General features: G+C 37.7%; 1 protein-coding gene across 2 annotated transcripts; it reads left to right on the plus strand.

Annotated features, from left to right (window-relative positions):
• Window positions 1-1,368: 1,368 nt before the first annotated feature.
• tmbim6 (transmembrane BAX inhibitor motif containing 6) lies at window positions 1,369-17,359 on the plus strand. 2 transcript variants are annotated; one of them, XM_076986005.1, is made up of 10 exons: window positions 1,369-1,522; window positions 3,456-3,535; window positions 6,203-6,311; window positions 6,542-6,662; window positions 9,115-9,163; window positions 9,933-10,030; window positions 10,201-10,280; window positions 15,793-15,893; window positions 16,356-16,431; window positions 16,618-17,359. In XM_076986005.1, the coding sequence occupies exons 2-10, from the start codon at window positions 3,480-3,482 to the stop codon at window positions 16,639-16,641; spliced, it is 714 nt and encodes a 237-aa protein (XP_076842120.1). In that variant the 5' UTR covers window positions 1,369-1,522; window positions 3,456-3,479; the 3' UTR covers window positions 16,642-17,359. The 2 variants fall into 2 exon arrangements, with proteins under 2 accessions (XP_076842120.1, XP_076842129.1); XM_076986014.1 differs by having other exon boundaries at window positions 1,376-1,486.
• The last annotated feature ends 8,640 nt before the right edge of the window (window positions 17,360-25,999 follow it).

Genomic DNA, 25,999 nt, shown 5'->3' on the forward strand with positions numbered 1-25,999 from the left:
CGATTGGACGCGTTGCCTGGGGAAACAACTCACACACATAACGTGCGGCGCTCACACATAGCGTGCGCTATGACAGCCCTAGTGAACTATATAGAAATACTTCTACATCGACCCCAGGGCCGTAACAATATCATTAAAAATAAACAATAAGAATAAAAGAAAGGTGATAATGCTTACTGTACCTTTAAAATGCTAGCAAAAACATGTACCAGAAACTCATTCAGTACTACTAAAGTTTCTTGTAGCTTTAAAAATTATAATGCCAAAAAACATAATTAAATCAGTAACAGTTTTGAAATGTGAAATGTACCCAATAGCATCATATAATGATAAATGATAAAGATTTCAAATGGATCATTTAGTCTCTGTCAATAGCTATTGTATGCACTGTACATCTCACCTATTGAAATTACAACAGCAAAAACAAGGAAATGCAAAATAAAACAAATGCATGCAAATGGTTTACACAGCATACTCATACAATATGAAGCTACAGTACAACAGATCTGCAGCCCAGTATGTTAATTTTAAAAGACCCTGGTGCATATGCCTTTATCATTTGATCAAATGAAAGAAAGAATCACCTTTATTTTTTCTACATTTGAAATGCAGCATAATACAGCATTATAATTAACTTAAATTAAGTGATTTACATTTTAAACATAAAAATATATTTAGACCTACTTACCTTTCCTTGTAAGTGTAATTAAGAAAATAACAAGCAGAAATATTTAATATTATTTCACAGTTAATCATTGAAACAACCATATTTCAGTTGTATGAAATTGTAACTGAATCAACGCTACACATGTATCAACGCTACACATCTGTTGTGGGCGTTTGTAATATATAGTGCGTTTATCTCCAAACCACGTTTCTTGTCTTTTGATATCGTGATAATTAGCGTAATGGAATATGGTGAAAATGAAGCATAAACTTTACAGCTTCCATTGCTTCCATAAAAACCTCATAAAACGTTGTGTCCTCCATAACTTCGCAGATGAGATTATGTATGCTTTGTCTGGCATTGTATTAGCTACGTGCCTGGTAGGCTAAAATACTGTAGTGTTGTTTCATGATGTAAGTACCAACGGGCACCTGCTAAAATCATTCCAGTAGGTTTTAAATGACACAAATATCGTGATATAGTGCTTTGAAACATGTGGATTAGTAACTGACATGACTATTAAAGGCTCAGTAAAACATAAAGCAATCATTATGTGAATACTAAACTTATCACGATCATGTCTACTTGTTTTGCAGTTTGATTGTAGAAGATTGAGAACTTTTATGTTTCAGAGTGCGATACATAACGCGTATTAAAGAACAAAAATACGCCGCAGTTCGGTGGTCATGGTGACGTGCTACGTAACCGTGGCTCGTGACGCCTCTAAACACGGATACGTGTCAAACGCGAATTTCAACGTTACGACGGAGGCTGAAAACGGGCGGAAAGGACACAAGCGAAAGTGAAGGAATCTCCCCGGTACAAATCAAGACGAAACAAGTTCATGTTCGTGCGGTAAATGCACTTTCCACGCTTGTTCGAAAGATCGAAAACTGTAATAGCGTGGGGTTTAATAACAGGCAGCCCGTTTGACAAAAAAACGGCGTCGCTTAGCTGGTTAGCTAACGTAACCTAGCGAATGTTTACTTTTGTGAGGGTCCGTTTGCTACCACACATGCTAGCTGGTTATCGCCATGGGTGTGTTTGGTTAGGTCGACGTATCTAGCTAGCGAGCTAGTTGTTAGCATATTTCGTCGTAACTTACACACGACGCCAAGACACGGAGCGAAAGGTCGAACCACTAAAGCGAATTTCGGTTGAATATGTCGAGCTCGTCGTGACGCGCACCTAGCGGGCTAAATAGCTAATTTACGTGGTCACGGTCCCTTCATAATAGCACAGTGTAATACTAGCGTAGGCTAACTAATTGTCGTCGTATCGGCAGCAAACGAACATTGCTAGCTAGTTAGCTAACGCTAGTTAACCCTATTTGGTCGATGGCTACTGACATGTTGTAGCTAAATTAGAAAAGCTAAATATGTAATGAAATCGCCGTGCGAACACGCCAGTAAGGGTATGTAAGGATTGTGCCAGGTACATCACCTAGCTGTCTGGCTACATTCTCTCTGACTTCATCCCACCGAAATAGAAAGCAAGCCGTATAATACCAGTTTGTCAAATGCAATTTGAAACTTGTAGTCATCAACAGAGTTCACGTTAGCCAGCGACCCATTTTGTCGCTTGGGTGAACGCCAACATATTATGTTACTTCTACACGGCTCATTTCAAGCTGCCTTGCTGATGCGGCCAGAGAGACGGTCGCGGAACCACAACTCTCTAGCTAACGTTAGCGAGTTATGGCTTAGTGATGTTCGCTATCTAGCTAACTTGGCGCTGATATTTATTTGCAAGATCATCTTAGATAACGTTAGCTATCTTCATAGGCGTGCCATCCATTTAGTAATTGGATATGTAGAGTGGAAAATGTGTTGTGATTTGGCTGGTGGTTGGACGCTAAGTCACTTATAACGTTACTTGGCTTTTGATGTATTCAGATCTGTCGGGCATTATTCTATTACAGATTTTTAGCAACACTGTGTACTTTGTATCTTTTCGATAGCTACTCCTCACTTACAACTCATAGTGTGGCAGTAGGGACGCACGACAGACTTTCGCATGCGTTACTTGATTTTGGTAGTCACTCTGGATAAGAGTACTTGAGCAATAAATGATCAGTAAATGTAAGTTTAGGCCTTTATATGATGCATCATGTATCCCTGAAGGAAAACTTTGTTTATTGTAGCTAATGTAACTCACATTTCTGAAAAACACTATAAACATTAAACTGCTCTTTATGTAGAATAAAATCAGGTTTAACATTTGAGTGATTTAATAAAAAAAACTATATTTAGTTAAACATTTAATGTGACATCCCAAAAGTACACCCGAATGGTATTTGCTAAAAAATAATAATTTTATATTTTCTTGTGATAGAAGAGTCTGTCCCAGAGTAATTGAATTAGGCTAGTTACTTAGCACACAAGCCACTGTCTTCAGCAAAATGAAGCACTACTCCTTCAACACCAACTTAGATAAGTTAATATTCCAAAATACCACACCAGAAATACCATAAAGTGCATGCACTAATTAACAAATGCCCATATTGTTCCAAATGATAGCAGGTTTGTGGTTGCCAGTATGTAAGTGCTTTATTGGCTGTATCACTTCATTTGCACTAAATAATGGTTTGTACAGAGGAATATTAAGATAAAAAAATAAATTATTGACTTAACAGAGTATTCTGAAACTACACAGCAATTAAAAAATAGATTCTACACTTGCTAATTGGTTTAGTGCATCTCCTAATCTCTTTTTCTTTATATACACAGATCTGTGTGTATTTACTGAAATGTGAATTGCATTCTTGTTTTTGTTTGTTACATTCCAGGTAATTAATTTTAACATAAGAAGCATGAATGTGTTTGATCGCAACATCAACTTTGATGCACTCTTCAAGCTCTCACAAATGTAAGTAGTTATACTGACCTTCTATCACTGTTTGGCTCTTGCCCCCTCTCCCATTATTCACCCAGATTATTGTTGGTTCTGTTTTTTATTTTTGTGAATCTATCACATTGGATTGTTTTTTTAAGAAAGAAAAAATAATGTTACATTTTTTTTGTGTATGTAGAATCCCAAAAGTGGGATTTACTGTAATCTTCCTAGTGCCATGAGCAAAAGATTATTGATTAATAAATAACATGTTTGTAGAGTTGTCTTTCTAATGTGTTTTTACTTAACCAGCCAAGTTTATATGAAACAATTGTTGATAATTGTATTTAAAAGTGGCCCTTCGTACAGTGAAGTTAAATGTAGCTGTACCTGTTTACATGGATGGGGGACACCTATATGCCCACAAAACATGTAGCTAGTATGCATCAGCAATAATGGAAATAAAAAGTCTGTCACAGCTGAAGGAGTCATACTCTTGCAATTTTATGAAAGTCACAACCCTCACATTTTACAGTCATGTTTTATTAAATCCAGAGGTCATTGAAGAACTCATCAGTTAGGACTTATGAGATACTCTAAAATAAATGCTCTTATTGCAACAAGTTGAGTTATCAGCAAGTTATCAGTAAATTCCAAAAGTCCAGCCATTGGTTTTGCAGTCTGAGTAGATTATTGAGTAGGTAAAAAAATGTCATATGTCCATGTTGTAGATTTGTTGCATTTATTTTAGCATTACTAAAATGGGGCAATGTTTTGTATGTTAATTGCTTCTATGCAAACACTGCATCAACTTGTGTCCTGAGGCACAAGGGGAAAGTCTGCTGAAAGTGATTTTTACTATAGGGCTGTCTTCAAAAATTTATTTTATGCCATTATCCTTAAGCATTCTTAGAATGAGTTATTGCAGTCATAGCCAGTTATGCATGTTTGCTGGTATATGGTCTTAATAATTACAGAAAAAATGGAATGATTTATAACCTGAATATTGGCCAACTCTATTTTTTGTAAAACTGTCATCTTATTCTTTTTTTAACACTGTTACGATTATTGCCATCCTCACCTGTCTTCTATACATTTTCATTAAAAAAAGCTAAGGTTGTGTGAATCTGCCTATTGTAACTTAACAAATGTTTAAACGTTATTGCTTCAAACAGTATGTTGTTTTTTAGCATTTAAATGCAAATTGCAAAAGCTCCAGTCAATGTAATGAGCTTTAGTTGATCATTGCCAGATTTCACTTTGCATTTACAATTAGCATGAACTTGGTTAAAATTAATCATTTTCAATTTGGTTGAACAAAAATTCAACAAAACCCAGCAAGCTGCAAGTCATGTTCCCATTCAGCTCTGAATTGACCTTGTGAGGACTGCTGCAGGCTTTATGTTCCTCAGCTCCTCCCTCACTATGATGGCATCCAAATAACTTCATATTCTTACTCAGTGACTGAAGCACTTGGTTGGTCTACAAGGGACCATCCTAGACAAGTCATATCTTGGTGGGAGGACTTTTAAAATAAATTTTAAAATTAAATTTCAATCTAGAAAATCTGCAAAATTTGGGCTAAAACAGTATGGTGTGCACCTAGCATTAGGGCTGCCACAAACTATTATTTTTATAGTCGACTAATCACCGATTAATTTTTAGGATTAGTCGACTAATCAGATCGTACGTTAATTGAATATAAAACATACAGCTAGACATGCAACAACACTAGAATGCAACTGCTATTATATAACCATCATTAGATTTCAGCGATATGCTAACTAAAAATAAAAACAATTAAGATCATAGTTCATTAAACCTTTAATGAAATATGCAGCTTGTTGCAACAAACAATTATTAAAATAAGTATAAGGCACTGGCTTAAACAATGCAAAAATAAATACATTAATAAAGAAATTAATTTTTTTTAGGTTTTTCTTTTTCATTTGTCTCTGGCATCAAACGTAGCTACATTTAAATCAAATTAGGTAGGTACCTGAAACTAAGGAATTATTCACAAAAATAAAGTTTTGGTCTCACTGACACAGAAAACACACGAATGCGTGCTAAGGCTAATGAAACAAATCTCCATCACTAATGTTAACTTTTACAGCTACCACGATAAGTAAGTACTAATTAACGCTCTGTTTACGGTAACTTTAGCAGCTAACTAGCGATTTAGATTACAGAGATGACGGTCCCTCTTCATCATTGTCACAATCAGCTACAACATGCTTCAGGTGCTCGTGCATCGCGTTTGTGCTGCCGTGGAAGGAAAGTTCTACCTTGCAGATATTGCACGCGTTTCGGAACCCGACTACGGAAAATGATCCCACACTTTTGAGTCCCGTAGCCGGGTAGCCATTATACCAGTCTGTATAACGTCCTGGGATGTTGTCCACTGTCTACCCCGGTTTCCACTACTGCGCATGTGCGTCAAGGACAGAAAGGCGCAGCTGTGGAAACTGCCGCAGCAGTTTGGCGAGAGAAAAAAACGACGCATCGACTATTAAATTAGTCGTCAACTATTTTAATAGTCGACATAATCGTGACTAGTCGACTAATCATGGCAGCCCTACCTAGCATAACAATCACCAAGAAAATTGCAGCTAGTTTTTTAAGCACTTCATATATATGTCTATGACGTATGTCTCTGTTTTCATTTGTCTCTAACTCTTTATTGGGTGGCTTTGTCTACAGTTCCCGCTCGACTCAGCAACACCTGAAGAATGTCTATGCCAGCTTGGCTTTGTGTATGTTTGTGTCAGCAGCTGGTGCCTATGTCCATGTTGTCACAAGGATGTTTCAGGTAGAGAGCTTTTGGCTTTTAGCATAATTCAGCTTCTAAAATTTCCAGGTAGGCTTATAACACTGTTCTTGTAGTAATATAAGAGCAAAACACTCCTATTACATTAATTTATGGATCTAACTATATAAAGGACTTGAGGCCTGAACATGTTAATCCCTTGTTCAATCATTCATTTGCCCTTTGATTTATTGGTTTGTTTATTGCATTTTAAAATTGTTTGCATCTTTCAGGGTGGGCTGCTGTCCATGCTAGGTTCTCTAGCTATGATGGCTTGGCTTGGCATTACACCTCACAGCCCTCAGACTGAGAAGAAGAGACTGGCCATCCTTGCTGGCTTTGCTTTCCTCATAGGTCAGTAAAGAACATATTGTGACAGCAATCAGTGAGATAAAGAATGTTAGAGTGACACCAGTGCACACCTCATGGAAATTACCACCATCTACCATCAGTCATTAACAACAGTACTAAACTCTACCTAGTATAAATGTCCTTTAAAAAGGGATAGGAATTGTTATTCGCATGTGCATTTCCAAACGTCATCACAAAGGGAGGGGAATCCGAGAGAGTAATGTGAATATATAACATTTAATAATGGGACGATGGAGGGCAAAAATCAAAGGTTTAAATTAGCCTTAAACATAAAGCACAGTGACTTCTTTATAAGGCTTACTTATTTATTGATATATGAACATGAGCGCACTAGTGTTGTCAAAAAAATCGATATATCGATACGTATCGATACTGAACATTCTGAAACGGTACAATACTCGTTTCCCTTAAGTATCGATTCTTTTTACATAAAATGCGCTTTCGTTTGACCCAACCAAGCTGCCGTAATGCACAGGACAGTTTGTAATGCTAATATGGCCGCTAAAGCAAACGCAGTGCTGTTGGATTCGAAGCAGATACAGATGGAAAACCGAAGGACATGAACAAGCCCGTTTGCAAGCGGTGCTTTTGGAACATTTCAACGAAGGGCGCTAAAGCCTGGTTGAGTGACCATAGCGCTCGTCGCGCGAACCTCCGCGAGCGGTATACTTTCCGCTTTGTGTGGTAGTATAAAAGAAACACCCCTCAAAACAGGGGAATGAACACTTACCTGACGAATTTTAATGCTGCTTTGTGTTTCAGTGTGTTTCAGGTTTGAAAAGTGCTGCAATTTAGGCTAAAGTACTTGAAAATGTTTAAATTGTAACTACTTCGTTTCACAACAAATATCTGTCTGACTGAACAGTTTTCTTGTATTACATTAACAAATAGAGTCTCTTGTAATTCCAGGATGAAACATGAGAGAATGTGAAGACGTTAAGATTGGGCGTTTTGAAAATAAACAACCATTAAATAATGTGAATAAAAGCGCAATATTTCGAATTATTTCGAGTATATGTATAAATATTTAACTTAATTAAGTTTAACGTGCTGGGAAATATTGGTACAAGCGCTTGAATTGAACCCTGCAAACATGACTTTGTTCATTGCGCTGAGGCGCGGCGCGCGCGAAGTTACAAAATTCGAGAGGTGCACGACCTCGCGTGCGCCGCGCTTCAGCGCGATGAACAAAGTCATGTTTGCAGTGTTCATACACATTGTGGAATTCAAACACTTGTATGTCACTTTCAAGGTCCATTTCAATATTTCCCAGCACGAGCAAAGACACTTTATCAGACGTTCAAAAGACGTCCACTGAAAAGCCAGAATGAAAGTTTTAGCGACGTCTTTTTTAAACGTCTATTACTGCAGTTTTTGCACATCCTGACATCCAATAAAGGTCCTAGTCAGACGTTCAGATAGAAAACTCGTCATAGACGTTCATGTTAAGTTAAAAGGTTAAGGTCCTAGTCACACTGTCAGATTTTGAACCAGTTTTGAACGTCCACCAGACATGCAAAAATGGGTCTGGACTGACCGACGTGATACAGACTTGATTTTAACGTCTTTCTGACGTCGCATGTTTGTTGGGATAAGTTAAATATTTATACATATACTCGAAATTATTCGCTTTTTTATCACATTATTTAATGGTTGTTTATTTTCAAAACGCCCAATCGTAACGTCTTCACGTTCTCTCCCTGGAATTACAAGATGCTCGTATTTGTTAACACAAAAGAACTGTTCAGTCAGACAGATATTTGTTGTGAAATGAAGTTACAATTTCAAGCATTTTCAAACATAAAGCAATATTCATTTGTTTGTTTATAAACAAAAATAAAAAGGCTTTAAAACGGAAATTAGTACCGTATCTGACATTGGTATCGAAAATGGTATCGAATTTCAATATTTTTTTAAGTATCGTATCGAAGTTGTAATTCTTAGTATCGTGACAAGCCTAGAGCGCACTTTTAACAAGCATTGGATTTATGTATTTTATTCTAATTTATTGAAAATTTCAGCATCATTACAGAAAATATAAAGTATTATAAGTGATAAAAAATAGTATTATTACTACAACTATATAATTCAACATAATGCAATTATTTTGCAAACATATGAGTGTCCTTGAGTGTACATAAATTCTGTACATAAATTCTGTTCTCACTTAAGAAAAAATACCAAGTAAGAAAACTGGTGAATATCATACTTTTTGTTAAAAAAAAAAAAAAAAGGTGGCTTTAAGAGAAAAAAAAACCTTGTGATGTCTGTGAATGAGACTCATTGTTTTCAGAACCATTTTAAAAGAAAAACTTTGAAGTGTGAAATGGGCTTTCTGGTATGACTCTATGTTCCAAGATCAGCATGCAAGTATTTCACCAGTTAATGTATTGAAGTACATTACACAAACTTAAATATCCAATCTGTTATACAGGTGTTGGACTTGGACCGGCAATGGATTTTGTCATTACCATCAACCCAAGGTAACATCAAAACAGAACAGTTCCTCAGTCCTTAAATGCTTTAAAGCAGTGCTCTCCAACCTTCCTGAAGGTCCAGTATTCTGCAGAATTAGGCTCCAACCCAATGTACTAATTGGTGCATTTCAGGAACCTGATTGATTGAATCAAGTGTTTGATACATGCTGAAACTAAGTTCTGAAGGAAGGTAGATTTCCAGGAGCAGCCTTAGTGACCTCCATTTTTTGAGACCTGATTAAGATTGTTAGAACCTATACGTTTTATAATAAAGCACAGTGACTTCTTTATAAGGCTTACTTATTTATTGATCTATGAACATGCACACTTATCAAGCATATGATTTTTTGTCCTTTTTTCTAATTTTATTGAAATTCTAATATTGTTAAACTATACATACAGACATACAGTGGCAGTCATGGCCTGGTGGTTAGGGAACTGGTCTTTTGACCGGAGGGTCGTGGGTTCGATTCCCAGACCTGAGGCCATGACTGAGGTGCCCCTGAGCAAGGCCCTTAACCCTTAATTGCTCACTTGTATAAAAAATGAGATAAAAATGTAAGTCGCTCTGGATAAGGGTGTCTGCCAAATGCCATAAATGTAAATGTAATCATACGTTTTGATTAGAGAGAATTTTTCTCCTAGAGTAAAAAAAAAGCAGATTTATTAAATAATAGTTAAGTTTAAAACTATTATCTGCTTTCAATGAAAGAAATAGAGAACTTTGGGATATTTGGTACACTTCAGTTATTTCTGTATGTTTATGTGCATGCAGCATCATCATAACAGCTTTCTTGGGCACATCAGTCATCTTCACCTGTTTCACTCTGAGTGCTCTCTATGCCCAACGTAGGAGTTACCTTTTCCTTGGAGGTAAGAAAACTCAAAATACACCACAAATATGTCTTTTTAATTTTATATATATAGTTGCATTTGCTTTCAAATGGGGGTGGGTGAAGGCTTTCTGCTTAAGTCACTTCATGATGTCATTCATCAATTTTCTCCTCTCTCTCTCTCTCTCTCTCTCTCTCTCTCCTTTTAAGGCACTCTGATGTCTGGACTGTCTATTCTGCTCCTGGTTTCTTTACTCAACATGTTTGTAGGGTCTGTCATGCTCTTTAAGGTATTTTAAATTAAACTTATTTTAATTTCAAACAAATGTGTAGCAAAGTGTTAAATTATAAAAAATATATAATTATAATTTATAAATATTACAAATATATTTAAGACAGTTCATTGACCTCTAGTTGTGTAATAATTACCTTAAACTAAAACAGTTTTAACCCTCTACCAACGTCCATGTCAACACAGGTAGACTTTTACAAGCAGACTGAGGGTGTAAGGTCTCCAGGGGCCATATTGTATCCGTGCCAAAAAGATACTTTGATATAATTGTACAAATGAATGGGAACACAGTTGCTGCCATAGTAGTGGACGGTGTTTTGCTACTTGACTGCACTTGACATTCTTTAACTCGCTCTGAAAGTGCTTTTCAAAACAAGAATTTTGCCGTAGACAATACAAATATTATAAAGCTGTGATTATCATTTATTTACTTGTCTTGTATATTTTAAATAGTTTGTTTGGGGATGCCTTCTTGAGCCTTTTAATAGAGGCCTGGGAGTTGGAGGCTGTGGTGCAGTATTTTGCTATACCTAGGACTGCACCTTGAGAATCTGTGTCAATCCTGGAAACTGCTGGAGTGACTCCATTAAACAGGTTCACAACCCGAGGTGCTCCTATCAACATTGAGACAGCCTTGCTGTTAATTTTCCACATTCTCTCCATTTCCTCTTTCAGTCTCTGGTATTTTGATGTGTGCTTCACATTGGATGGCATTATCATTTGCCATAGTTGATTTCGGCATGGTCACAATGTCTGGTTGGTTAGCCACTTGCTTATGTTTCTGGATCTGGAGCTCCCACAGGATCCCAGCTTTCTTATGGTCCACCATACTGTGTGGCTGCTCACATTTGGACTTGGGGAGTGTCCAACTCATATTTCTTTGGTCCTGTTTATGATCCCTTTCACTGGGTGTCTCTCTGAGTGTTTATGCGTTCCCTGATAGCATCTTGCATCCTGTAACTAGGATCTGGATTATATAATTTGTAGAGTCTGCATCTTGTGTCTTTTCTGGTGTGTGTGTTTAATTAATCTATTGGTTATATTTGAATCTAGTGCTGTGTTGGTTCCTGTAACTTTCCCCCTTTTTGGCTGGCATACAGTGTTTGGTTGGAGTGCTCCATTCATTAGGATGTAGGGCTGAACGATTAATTGCATTTGCGATAATTTCGCGATTTTTTAAAACGCGATTGTCTAATCGCACAGGCTGCGATTTAAACTGGTCACGTGACTTGGGAGCGAGCCGAGGACGAACGGAACAAACCCGAGCAGGAGGCAGGGAGGTGGAGAAGTGAAGTTAACACAGCGCACTTTAACTTGTTGCACAATGGCTTCAGGCTCGACAGAAGTTGACACAACTGAAAGTCTAATACCAAAGAGGGGCAGCCCATAAGTTGTGTGAAATTACTTTGGCTTTTAAAAAGATGCTGCACAACGTCAGGTACCCTGCAAAACATGCCTTGCTACTGTTGCTACGACGCGAGGTAACACTACAAACCTTCAGCATTAAAAAAACACCACAAGGCCTCGTATGATATTTGTAAGGCTAAAATGCCAACGACCAGTGCTACATCTTCAAATACGCAAAAGTGTTTCTCTGCGCTTATACAGCTTTAGTATGCGGTGAGCAGCGAAATACCGTAAAATCACGCATATAGGCGCAATAAGATTTAAAGCAGGATGAATCGCGAAAGCGCGGATAGCTTGACCGGTCCAGCAGACAGGGTTCACTGACCGAACCTTTTGAAAGTGTAACTCCTTATGGATGTAATTCGAAGCGGCACGCTGAAATAACTCGGGCAGTAACGAAGTTCATAGTGAAAGACATGATGTCCGTTAATATAGTGAACAAGCCCGGCTTCATGGCTTTGTTAAACACACTGGATATGCGCTACCAAACGCCCTCACGCACATATTTTAGCCAAGTTGCTATACCTGCAGGGTTGCCAACTCTCACGCATTGAGCGTCTTAGACTAAAAAATTAGTAGTTCGCTCTGGCGCCAACCACAGGCGATCGATCGATCACGATATAATAATAATACTTAAATTTAGTCCATTTTAGACCCAGTGGCGGACTTAGCAATTTGGAGGCTCAAGGCGAATTTAGCTAGGGGGCCCATCCACATTAATATGCGAGAAATAAGTTCAGGTTCACACTACACGATTTTAGGCTGGTTTTTCAGTCGCCGACTGTTTTTGTAGATCGCCGACAGAAACTGTGGTTGGAGGCAAATCGGGGATCACTCGGCGCTCGCTCAGTCGTGTAGTGTGAACTGCTGAAAGACGCTCGCCGAGTGGTGGCCGACTCATCGCAGACGACCGGCAGATATCTAGCATGTTTAATATCTAGCATGTTTCATATCTAGCCCAGTCGGCGACTGTGAGTCAACAGCAGCGTCTAGCTTCATACAACTTTACTACAAGACTGTGTTTAAGTTATTGTGACAGCACTGGAGAAATAGTGTGATTGACTATATCTATTTTGGGACTATGGAGTGGTTAAACGGTAAAAAAAAATTATAATAATAACGAAAATGTGGAGTACATGTACGTTGTTTTTATTTTCTTCGTGGTGTTGCTGGTTCTCGCGAGTGTTTCATTTTCGTGTTCTCGTGTTTTTGGACGGCAGCCAGATGAGTCGGCGATTCCCCAGTCGTTTAATTCGTGAGCCCACGTCACCGATCAGTCATGTAGTGTGAAAGCCACAACAACTGAAAGACTTGCGATTACAGCACAACCAGTCGTGTAGTGCAAACGGCACAAAAACCTGATGACTGAAAAGTCGTGTAGTGTGAACCTGGCTTTAGCTAGACAAGGGGGCCCTACAGTGGGAGGGGCCCAAGGCAATTGCTTAGCAACGCCTCTATGCAAAGACCGCCTCTGAACAACAACAACAACAAAGAAGCCACAACAACTGAAAGACTTGCGATTACAGCACAACCAGTCGTGTAGTGCGAACGGCACAAAAACCTGATGACTGAAAAGTCGTGTAGTGTGAACCTGGCTTTAGCTAGACAAGGGGGCCCTACAGTGGGAGGGGCCCAAGGCAATTGCTTAGCAACGCCTCTATGCAAAGACCGCCTCTGTTTACACCCCCCCCCCCCGAAACAGAGTTTCCTGAAGTGGAACAATGGGGAAAAAATCGCGATTTTAAATCGCAATTTATAGATAAAAAATTGCAATTAGATTATTTTCCAAAATCGTTCAGCCCTATTAGGATGTGTTTTCTGGTCTTGATGCTATCCTTTTAGTTAGCGTATTGTGTCTGCTGTGTATCTGATGACTAGCAGGGCAAAAGTGTTTATGGCTTTGATCTTATTTATAGTTCACAAGGATTGAGCAATGCATTACAAATGTTCTTGCTTCTCTGGTGTGGTAATCAAGGAAAAAGTTCTACTGCAACAACTAATAAGGTTCCATGAGTCTGGATTTTAAGTGTGTGCTACATTACAGAGCTGTATAGATAATGAAAAATTGTAAAAAATGCATGAAATAGTAATGTAGAAAGGTTTCAGTCCATGTTGGACTTTCCTCAGTGCAAACAGAGTGATGCATCATGGGTCACCATATATGTAGGGCTTTACACAAGTGTATGTAATCAGTGAACTATTGCTTGATTTGAGTAGACATCAAGCCATTTGTCAGGTCATTTGAGACACATTAGAATGACATAATTCCAATATTTTCCAATAACTGATATACAATTATATTAAATGTTACGATTTGTATATTAAGAATTTTACAGAAAACATTTCGTATTGAGTTCTTCATTCAATCCATTAGGCTGTAGCATTTTAATGTAGAATATATCTGCATTCACACTGAAGTAAAATTTGATCCATATTACCACCATAATTGGGAATCATGTTATTGCCACAGAATGCTAAATCTGAAATGGAATGATTTTCATCTGTAAAGTGTTTTGCAGCAGGGTTGATTTAGGGTCAGCTTTGCAGATAGCAATGCTCATTAATTATGAATCCAAGATGTCGCCTTGTTTTCCCTACGTATTGGATGCCATATTTAGTACATATAAGAAGGCAGATAATCTTTCTAGAGCTCCATGTTAAAAGCGCAAAGCAGTCTACATTTGGTTCACCAAAAATAGCTTATATCATTTTATGCCCCTTTTGCATATTTTCACTGTCTGTGCCTGTCTGTAATGTAACAAATGTAACTATTTAAAACATGAACTTAATTTGTTCTGCAGTTTTTTTTTCCTTTTGCATTAGGCTTGATGTTACATGGTGTTATTGTAGTTCCCTGTCTCTTCCACCTTTTACTATGAGCCAACCACATTCCATTGTCCTTGCTATAGAACCTTGTCAGGTGATTCAGTGAGTCTGTGTCCCTTCTTGCTATGCAATTCAATACAGTCAAGGTGGATGATGGTGGCTCCATCCCTACGTCTGGTCCCAGTTTTATTGATTACTTGGCTGAGAGCATTCAGACCTATGCAGAACAGCTCTGTTGTTTTTGAGTTGGTTTCTAATGTCTTCCAATAACTTTACTGACTTTATACAGGTTGAGACATTTGATTATCCAATATTATGTGTACTATAATAATTAATTTACTTTCACTGGATGGAATTTGTATGCCGCCACTCATCAAATCCTCTTGTGTTTATATGATGTAATGATATCAGTCATCAGTTTTAAATCTGTCTCATCATAATAGCATCTTGTGGATCCGCCCAAAATATTTTTGAAGTGAAAAGGACTTGAAATTAAAATATTTGATTAATCACTGTCTGTGTGACGTGTAGAATTCAAGATCACTATAACAAGAATAAAGTTAAAGATGTAGTATAATTTTTGGCATGTGGGGAGTAACACTGCAGTCGGAGCCTACAATACAGTATCATCACTCAGACACGGAATGAAAACCTGGCATTCATCACAAGACATTTACATTGACAATATCAACATACGTTTTGATTAGAGAGAATTTTTCTCCTAGAGTAAAAAAAAAAAAAAAGCAGATTTATTAAATACATTAGATGACCTGTTAAGTTTAAAACTATTATCTGCTTTCAATGAAAGAAATGGAGAACTTGGGGATATTTGGTACACTGCAGTTATTAACATCCAGAACTTTCACTCTAGTTACCTTATACTTGGTCTGATTGTGTGATTTGTTTGTAACTTGTGTATTCATCTGTATAATTTGTTTTTTGTGTAATTTGTGTGTTAACGGGCCGCCCAATGGAGGATGGGTTCCCTTTTGAGTCTTGGTCCTCCCAAGGTTTCTTCCTATTCCCCACCATCATAGGGAGTTTTTCCTTGCCACTGTCGCCTTTGGCTTGCTCATTAGGGATTTGGACCCATAGTATTGTTAACCTTGTAAATCCTGTAAAGCGCTTTGTGACGTGTTGTGAAAAGCGCTATACAAATATATTTGATTTGATTTGGTTGCATAAACACTTTTGGAAAGGTTTAGTAAGTATGGCTAATTACCTTACTGGCTAATTGTTATTCCCTCTCTTTTTTGTCATTCCCTCTTCATTTTTAGGCTCATGTATATATTGGTCTGGTTATCATGTGTGGATTTGTGCTGTTTGACACCCAACTCATCATTGAGAAGGCAGAAATGGGAGACAAGGACTACATTTGGTAGGAGAATATCAAGTCTTGAGTGATAAAGCAAATTGATCATCACAAATTTTGTACTTCAGAAAAGAACATCACTTGTGTTATTGTTATTGTTTAACTTTGATTGAACTACTTGGAACTTTAATCTGTTGGATGAAGGGAATTCTCCAAATTTAGCCAAACCAATGCTTTAAATTACTGGTTTATTACAGAATATAATTTTCACTCTCACAAATGCTTACAATCTAACTGGTTTAGTTTTGTGATAACTATGATTAACTCAATAGAGTACATAGAATACTGATTGTACTAGTGAGTCCATCTTGGAGGCAACAGAATATTTTCTTAAAACAATATTAATTAGGTTAAAAATCAGTTTTAAAAATAAGCGGTGTGTTAAGAATTTGAATGCTGTATACAGTTCAAATGATTATTGCAAATTAGCTGTCAGCCTTTAAATGTTACTCAACCTTTTCTGTCAAGGCATTGTGTGGATCTCTTCCTGGATTTTGTGACCATATTCAGAAAGCTCATGGTTATTCTTGCTATGAATGAAAAGGTAAACTTGTGATGTGCCCTTCTACTATGTAAACTTGTTTTCATGCAATTACATCATGCAGTTAATCACGCTATCCATTTTAACATTTTTTTTATCGATTCATGATGCATTTAAATATTTTATTTCAATATTTTTCATATATTCAATTCTATTAAACCTATTTTCTGATTTTCTTTTTTATTCTAGGATAAGAAGAAAGAGAAGAAGTAGGCTGAAATGGGGTGTGAAAAATAAAATCTGTGATCTTTGCATCAGAAATTCTACTGATTCATTCATCCTAACAATTAATTATGAATTTGATTATGCTGATTTTGTACTTTGATATGGTGTCTGGTGTCTTAATTTTGAAAATTACTGGATTTAGGCTATGTAGTGAAGTTGAGATGTGACTTTGGTATAATGCTTTGAGGGCCCCTGTGTGTCTGACTTCATTTAGAAGAACATGTTTGAACCAGACAGATTTCATGCTAAAAATATAAATGTAATTGTTTTTCTCACATATTCTCTTGCAGTCATGGCTTAGTATGATACTGTATTTTCCATAACAAAATGGCAAACAGGCCAATTGGAGTAAAAAAATATAAAATATTTTTTAAATCACAGATTTGGTTACCTTTCATTTGATACTAATGATACTAAAGTAAATACTTTCTTACCCAATTCATACTTTTTCCTGTCTAATTTGGAGTGTGACCCCACCTGCATTGTTTTTGATAACCCTTGCCCCTCAAGTGATTTGAATTTTGAGTTGAATTTCTTTTTTTTTCTCACATTTAAGTTTTATTATTGTAGCTGCTGTACATGCTAATGTAAAGTTCAGTACTCAGAAGCATTTATCACCACCATTGATTATGTACTACTGGTCAGGTTGTATTTTATTGATAAACATCCTATGGACTAATGAAAATAAATGGCTTCAGATTGCTTATTTTGTTTGCATACGAGTTGTGTTCAGGTAGATCTCAAGATTATTGCCATTTTTTGTTTGTTTTTTTTAAATGGGGGAGGGGGGTATTAATTTTAAAATGTGTATAGAAAATATGTTAAAGCCTGGATACACAAACCTAAATTTTACTCTGATTTTTAATTATCACAGCAGAAATAAAATTTCTATAAACTTAGTAATGTATCCAGGCCTTTACATTTTGCCAAATGTAATAGTGTTTGAAGTGTAACAAATGTAACACCCTTCGTGTAAAAATGCATTTTCAGCAGGGGAAAAGGCTAACGACATCAAAAATGCTAGTTTCTTACACATTTTGTATTTCATGTCATGTTAGCAAGCTGTGTAAAATTGTCCCTAGACTTTCTATATTGCCATATACAGAGCGTATATCCTGTTTACAATTTATGAATGGTCATTTAACAATAAATTCATTTGTTGTGTAATAAAACCTAATAACTAAAAGCTCTTAATGGAATCTCACCCATTCCTCTGTCTGTTTAACCAGCAGAAGATATATAATGCATTCATGTACATGTCTAGTAAGTTATGTAACGATCCAGACTTGTGATTCTGCTTGTCGCATAGTGAGATGATTAGCTACTGACCAGAATAATTCCTTAACAACAAAACTTTTGGCTGGTTAGAGAATGTGGCACTCCCACACAGTTTTACACAGGTGACAATGGACCCAAATATTTTTTATGAATGGATGTTCCCCAATATTAACTATATGGGGATATTTCTGGTGACTGAGGGAATGGAGCAGAATTTTCTTTTAATTTTGGAAAATAGGTGTATTACCCTAAAACAGCAAAGGAAACACCAGTATATTTTCTTTTTGTCACAGCAAACAGGTTCTATGCAGAAGGAAGTAAGCATTTCTGCACTCCAGCATTAGAACACCAACTAATCTGCACTCAGTAGCAAGAAATGCTAGCGTCCCACTGCCCTAAAACCTGTTTGCTGTAGAACAAAACAAAAATGGGCTGGTTATCTGCACAGCAACAGCTACGTGTCACATGGCCGACTGTTATCAGCCTCCACAGAGAAGAAATGAATGCTCGTCATCCTGTTGGTCCACTTGTCTGTGTTCCCACAACCATTAACATTCTGTGGGACTTCACAAGTTATAAATGACAGAAGGGAAAATATTTTTCACATATTCATAAGCCTGCATTCATTTTGATTGAAACATATCAATACTTGCTCTTCAGAACATTCAGTAGAAAAGTTTCATCTGACTAAACTTTGTATCCAGGGGAGCCAAGTCAGATAATGCCATGCTTGATTTTTACATAGATAATGTAATCACATCCAGATTCATGTAGATAAATGTGTTTTCTAAAGTAGTAATTTTATCCATATTAAAATTAAATGGTCTTGAAAAAAATCACGCACCACTAACAATTTTACAACAATCTTGTACTACTGAATCCTCACTGAAATGAATGGTATCAATGGTAACAACTTTGTTGAAGTTAAATGTAGTAGTTAAACATTTACACTACTGTTCAAAAGTTTGGGGTCACCTAGACAATTTTGTGTTTTGCCCTGAAATCTCATACTTTTATTTATCAAATGAGTTGCAAAATGAATAGAAATATAGTCCAGACATTGACAAGGTAGAAATAATGTTTTTTTTTATTATTTGAAATAATTTTCTACTTTAAATTTTGCTTTCGTCAAAGAATGCTCCCTTAGCAGCAATTACAGCATTGCAGACCTTTGGCATTCTAGCTGTTAATTTGCTGAGGTAATCTGGAGAAATTTCACCCCATGCTTCCAGAAGCCGCTCCCACAAGTTTGATTGGGTTGATGGACACTTTTTTCGTACCATACGGTCAAGATGCTCCCACAACAGCTCAATGGGGTTGAGATCTGGTGACTGCGCTGGCCACTCCATTACCGATAAAACACCAGCTGCCTGCTTCTTCTCCAAATAGTTTGTGCATAATTTGGAGGTGTGCTTTGGGTCATTGTCCTGTTGCAGGATGAAATTGGCTCCAATCAAGCGCTGTCCACAGGGTATGGCATGGTGTTGCAAAATGGAGTGATAGCCTTCCTTATTCAAAATCCCTTTTACCTTGTTCAAATCTCCCACTTTACCAGCACCAAAGCAACCCCAGACCATCACATTACCTCCACCATGTTTGACAGATGGTGTCAGGCACTCTTCCAGCATCTTTTCAGTTGTTCTGCGTCTCACAAATGTTCGTCTGTGTGATCCAAACACCTCAAACTTTGATTCATCTGTCCACTTTTTTCCAATCTTCCTCTGTCCAATGTCTGTGTTCTTTTGCCCATATTAATCTTTTTCTTTTATTAGCCAGATATGGATTTTTCTTTGCCACTCTGCCCTGAAGGCCAGCATCCCGGAGTCGCCTCTTCACTGTAAACGTTTACACTGGCGTTTTGCGGGTACTATTTAATGAAGCTGCCAGTTGAGGACCTGTGAGGCGTCGATTTCTCAAACTGGAGACTCTAATGTACTTGTCTTCTTGCTCAGTTGTGCAGCGGGGCCTTCCACTTCTCCTTCTACTCTGGTTAGAGCCTGTCTGTGCTCTCCTCTGAAGGGAGTAGTACACACCATTGTAGGAAATCTTCAGTTTCTTGGCAATGTCTCGCATGGAATAGACTTCATTTCTCAGAACAAGAATAGACTGTCGAGTTTCAATTGAAAGTTGTCTTTTTCTGGCCATTTTGTGAGTTTAATCGAACCAACAATTGTAATGCTCCAGATTCTCAACTAGCTTAAAGGAAGGTCAGTTTTATAGCTTCTCTAATCAGCAAAACTGTTTTCAGCTGTGCTAACCTACTTGCACAAGGGTTTTTCTAAATATCCAATAGCCTCCTTACACAGTTAGCAAACACAATGTACCATTAGAACACTGGAGTGATGGTTGTTGGAAATGGGTCTCCATACATCTATGTAGATATTGAATTAAAAACCAGACGTTTACAGCTAGAATAGTCATTTACCACATTAATAATGTATAGAGTGTATTTTGATGCATTTAATGTTAGCTAAATTGAAAAAAAAAACTGCTTTTCTTTCAAAAATAACATTTCTAAGTGACCCAACTTTTGAACGGTAGTGTATATTTGTGCATCTTACACTTCTTTTTAATTTAAGATGATACTGTATATGCTGTCAGTGTCAGTGAATCTGGACAGCTGGTCTGAAGAATTTAGTGAGAAGAGGATAGTGACCCACCAGACCCTGTATAAGGTTAGTTTGTTCCAGGATTTAGGACAACTCTGTCATGTCAAGCATTCATTGGGAACCTTTGCCAGAGCATATATGAATTAATATTTGCTGTTTAAGTGTTGAAATGTGACAAATAAATATGTTCAGTAATACATGCTTTTTTATTTCCCTGCTTCTGAAACTTCTAGACTAGAAAAATATGGGGAAGGCAGTTCCAAGGGTCATTCATGGAGGGAACCATGAATGTTTTTTAATTAATAATTTTTTTTGAAGTGGAGAAGCATATGGAGGTAGATCCCTTCAACTGTGGACCTAGAATGAATGCTGTGTTGGTGAATGGTAGCTGAATTGGAAGCTCTGTTGATTCACAATACTGTTTTGGGCAGAGCAGATAGAAGAAACCATCCACATTTCAGTGTCCAGTATTTTTTCTTTCCTCCACTCGTTTAGTGAGGGGTTTTTCACAGGAGTGTTTTTGTTGAAGATGAGGAGGTTTCATCCTCTGTGAACTACATGCAGCAACGGTCACAACACCAAATATGTACCTGAACTTTTCATTGGTGTTGTACATTTCCTCTTGGTTCAAAAATATACTGATTTTAGATCATGCATCTTAGCATGGTTTTTATTTCATTGTAGACTCCTGGAAAATGTATTTGTGGAGTCTCTCTGTGGTCTGTTGTAAAACACACTGCTCCAAAAATTCCAGAGTTCATGCAGGGGAAGTTGCAGTTTGCAGGCATGGAGTATTTTTGAGAGTCTGAAAATGTGTGCAGAGGGAAGATGTGTGCATACTCTCTGTACATTCAGAAGTTGTCACCCTCAGACATATTTTGTTTTTCCACTGACAGTGCTTGAAGTGTGTTAATGTACACAAAAATGCATTGCTTGAAATGTTCAGTGCTGGTTCATTTTCATGCAGTAGCTGTTTTGAAATTAATTTCCCTGTAACTGTCTGTCATTATCCCTGTAACTCTATGTTCTGTTCACTGGATGTTAATCATTCTTTGCTTGACCTGCACTCAAAATCCAAATGGCAGCATATTTATACAGGCTTAGTACATTTAGATTTAGAAAGGGATTTAGAAAGAATATTCCATATATTCAATATCTCAATGGTATCAATAACGTACCAGTGTAAAACTGCATTTTCCAGGTACATTCGAGTTTTTAATAATTAATAATTATTACATTATTATATAATTATAAAATTAAATAATTTATTTGGATAGTTTAATAATTTTCTTACATTTACACTAATTGATTACACATTGTTGATCTGTTGTAAAATGTCATCAGTCATCAGGACTTTTATTTGGACAATATTCGCTTCGGTATAGCAGTGTTGCCAAAATGACAATGCCCAGAAACATGTTTCAAATAACCTATGAGCTGTAGCAGTTCTGTCCTGGTGTAGACCAGAGCACACTGAGTTGAATAATAACTTTAATATATGTGTACTTATGCACTAGGAATAAATATTTATGTATTTAGTTAACTTTTTTAAAAAGATGATAAAACAATGCTTTGATGTCTAAGTTCTAAACATCCACATGTTTGATCCAAACATAATACTGTTGCAGAGAGTAACTTTAATCTTTTAATAGAAAGATTTCACTCAGTGCAGCGGTCACCAACCACCGGGCCGCGGAGTGGTACCAGTCCGTGGGTCATTTGGTACCGGGCCGCACAGAAAAAAAAATTATCCACAATCACAGAGTCTGAGTGATGTTTTATTTTGAACAATAAAAACATTGAGATTTTCTCCCCAATTACATCCGTCGGTACGTCTGTTGAGTTATTTTTATGCGCTTAAGATAAATTTGTTTTTATGATAGTCGTATCATTTTATTTAATCGTATTTACCCCCACACTTAAAAGGCCGGTCCGTGAAAATATTGTCTGACATGTAACCGGTCCGTGGCGCAAAAAAGGTTGGGGACCGCTGATGCAGTGAATATGAGGGTGTAGTATATTTATTAGGACTCCAGATGGCGAAGTGGAGCCAGATTTCAAAGGCATCAAAGCACAGAACCATTTTTGCTTCGAATATGTTACTTACATCTTATTTTTCTTTTTGGAACCTAAACAGTGTTTAACTGGGATTTATAAAATATCTGCGATTTGGCCTTCCATTCATATTGACATTTTGTTTTGGTAGTCACCATACACTGTATATTTGATTTCGCAACACTTTGACCAGTCTGTATATGTCCCACATCCTTGTACATCACAATTGGTTAATCACGTGTCCACCCTACACACAACCTTTAGTTAGGCCGCTTAAGAGGATAAATGAAATTTTCTTTTTTATATGATCTTTAGTAGGGTGCCTTGCCAAGGCCTAAAATACCCAAACACAGAGCAGATGGCAAGTTACCATTAAATTGCCATTTTTTTTGGCCAATTGTGATTTACACCGCAATCAGAATTAGTCCATTTACACACACACATACACACACTAGTGATCACAAGGGCGCTATGGAACACACATGCCCAGAGTGGTGGGCAGCCCTAGCCCAGACAAATGTGCCTATTTCACAAATCAGAGTAAGACTAGATTCTACCCCACATGGAGAACATGATCAATATAGATGTATTCATTCCAACAACAAAGAGTTAACAAAGCATACAACATACAACTTCTGGAGCTCCTAAAATTACTGTGAATAAAGTTCCATGAATAGACATTGTAAAATTACTATGAATCATAAGTTGTCTGCATTCAAGTATTGTGAATATCTGGGCTGGTCCTTCTTTGTTTATGCATTCATTTTATGAGACCTTGTTGAAGCCCCATTGTTGTATACTTACAATTACTACAGTCAGTTACAATTATTAATAAACGATTGAATGAGCCAAAAATGATCATCTTTGGGTCAGAGGTTACCAGCACACAGCCCATGTGTGTTCGTGCCAGTGCTGTTCAAAAGAGAGAAGGAGAAAGCAAAGGTTCTCATTCCTTTTCCTAATCTCCACAGAAATCTTTGACGTAAGCAAGTAGAGCCCCACTCTCTTGCTTATCTGCAGATCTGGAAAGGAAATTTTTGATTTACTTCACACAACACACAGGAATTCTGCTCTAATATTCTTTCTTTTCCATCCCTCGTCATATATTCATAATGATTTGCTGGCAGAATGAAAGAAGTAAAAATGCTTAACGTATTGTTTGTCATGTGGTTTTAATGGCGCATTGTCACTGTGAGCGCACTGAAGCAGATAATACAGAAAAAAGTTTTCAGTCTCCTGTAATTCTTGTATGAAGTTACCGCTGCCTTCTTTCCCTTTAACCCAGTCTTGTTCTATAAATATTAAAGACATTGCCATAGTAATGAAAGGTAATTAACTGAAATGTTTTGGGTTTCTGGAAGTTCATTTGCTTATTCTTATAAATCTGACTGTCACAGTAGTGGTAAATGCTGATGTGCTGCAATGTTTGTAACTTTATCAAAAATTATTGGTCTGAAGTTTTTATTTAACAGTGTATACATGTCTTTCAATAAGTAATCACTTAATTAAATTACCCATCTAGTGACATTAAGAGATGCATATATATTTTCGCTTTTTTAAAATATCATTTTAAAAAGTATTTCAAAAATAAAAGCATAGTGTGTCCTGGAAAAGTATCTCAACTTGGTTCATATGTAGGACCGCAGCTGTTTATTGGCCAATATCTCATATATCATTGTAATACTATAAAACCAGTTTTGGTTGTGTTGAAATTTCCTATTGCTTCCTGCTCAATTTCCTGTTCCTGCTTTGCTGCAGCTCCAGTTGTCCCCCAGACGTGGTGGAGAAGAAGCTGGTGTGTGTTGTGGAGGTTCTGCTGTCACCACAGGGGTGTGATGCAGCTGTGCATGTGTTTTCATTACTGAGTTTATATGAAATGAAATGCATGTTTTTGCATGTGTTCCTTGGTGAACCCAAGCGTGTGCTGGCCTGTGTGTAGGAGGAGTGTGTGTGTGTGTGCGTGGGCGAGCATAGGCTAGAGCAAGCACAACTTCACATTTTCTCTGAAAGCGACATTGCAACATACACCTACACTTTTCAGATTATGATCTCTTTTTTTTGCTTTATTTACAAAGCTAAGGTTGCTCAGTAACTCTTACCTGGTGCAAAGCTTCCATCAGATAATGATCCAGTGCATGAGGATTCCCTAGACGGTCTGCATGCTCATTTCTGTACCCACATAGAATGAGCTTCTCTACTGTAACTCTGAGGTGTGTCCTGTGTGGTGGAGAACACAGACATGATCTCATGAGGAATCAAAATGTTTTGATATATTATAGGTCAGCTCAACTCTTTTCTGAGGAACCCAGTAGACCTCTTCATTTGAGTCTACTTTAATGACCAGTTGTCTTTGTTCAAATTATCTCATGGATTTTCACCTAACCGAACCCTCAGCACACAACCACTAGGTGGCAGATGTTTGTTTTGAGAAGCAGTCAGCTGTGTGCTTTGGCAAGGATGTGTCTAGGAAGGCGCCTCACTTTGCCCCATGCTTTTATCCTGGCTCTCAGAAGGAATGCCTAACCACTGCCTCCACCTCCCGCTTAACAATTTAGTCTCTTTAAAAAAAGGAAAAGGAAGAAGCGTCTGCAGATGCTGGGCTGGTACTCCGAGAGACGGCTGTGGTTCTGTGAGCTGCGGTGACGGCGTCAGCACAAAATGAGACCAGGTCTGCTTGGCCCCAGCAGGTCCCTGCGTGGGCGGGGTCACTGGCGACCGCGCGGTCAGTAGCTGGAGCATGTTTGAACAGCTGATCACGCAGATGAGTGTACCTGCATTCAGAGAGCAGGGACTGATAGCAGCCATCCTGTGTCTGGTTTCTTCATCAGCAGACTGGCCTAATTGTTTGGTCAATAGGAGCAGTGTTTGGCTTGCTTTTTCCAAAGCCAGACTTCCAATGCTGCATCCATGGGGGGGTTCTTTTGGGTTCTTTTATATAAACATTTTAGGTTTTAGGGGTTTATCATTTTGTATGAAGCAGTTTCATTTTACAAGATCGAGGACAAATTGCACAGTCACATTTTTTTACAAATTCAGTGCAGAGAATGAGTGTGTGTGTGTGTGTGTGTGTGTGTGTGTGTGTGTGTGTGTGTGTGTGTGTGTGTTTTACTCTTATATAGACAGCTGGTTATGAACCTGCCAGTGTGTCACTTTGTCCTGCTTCCTTGCACACTGTGTGAACTGCTGGAGGAGTTTCTCTCTTTCTGTGGTGCTTTTTAGCGAAGCTCCTGTATTATTCTGCAGAGTGCCTGACCCTTCTGCCCCTCCCCCCAGACCCCAGACTTGTTCACCGTGGCCTGAGAATGGTGGGATTAGCCCTCCTCTAATCTCCATCAGCAGCCTCACGAACACTGGGGCCCTTGTCAGCGCACTGGCCAGATCAACCACAGCCGCTGAAAATGATT

Source organism: Brachyhypopomus gauderio, chromosome 1, assembly GCF_052324685.1.
Source record: "Brachyhypopomus gauderio isolate BG-103 chromosome 1, BGAUD_0.2, whole genome shotgun sequence".
NCBI classification, from domain to species: Eukaryota; Metazoa; Chordata; class Actinopteri; order Gymnotiformes; family Hypopomidae; genus Brachyhypopomus; species Brachyhypopomus gauderio.

Bases quoted from the DNA above. Each gene is read 5' to 3' on its own strand.
- tmbim6 (XM_076986005.1), top strand. From the start codon at position 3,480: ATGAATGTGTTTGATCGCAACATCAACTTTGATGCACTCTTCAAGCTC. The intron at 6,663-9,114 runs GTCAGTAAAGAA...TCTGTTATACAG, and splicing joins TGGCTTTGCTTTCCTCATAG to GTGTTGGACTTGGACCGGCA. The intron at 9,164-9,932 runs GTAACATCAAAA...ATGTGCATGCAG, and splicing joins GTCATTACCATCAACCCAAG to CATCATCATAACAGCTTTCT.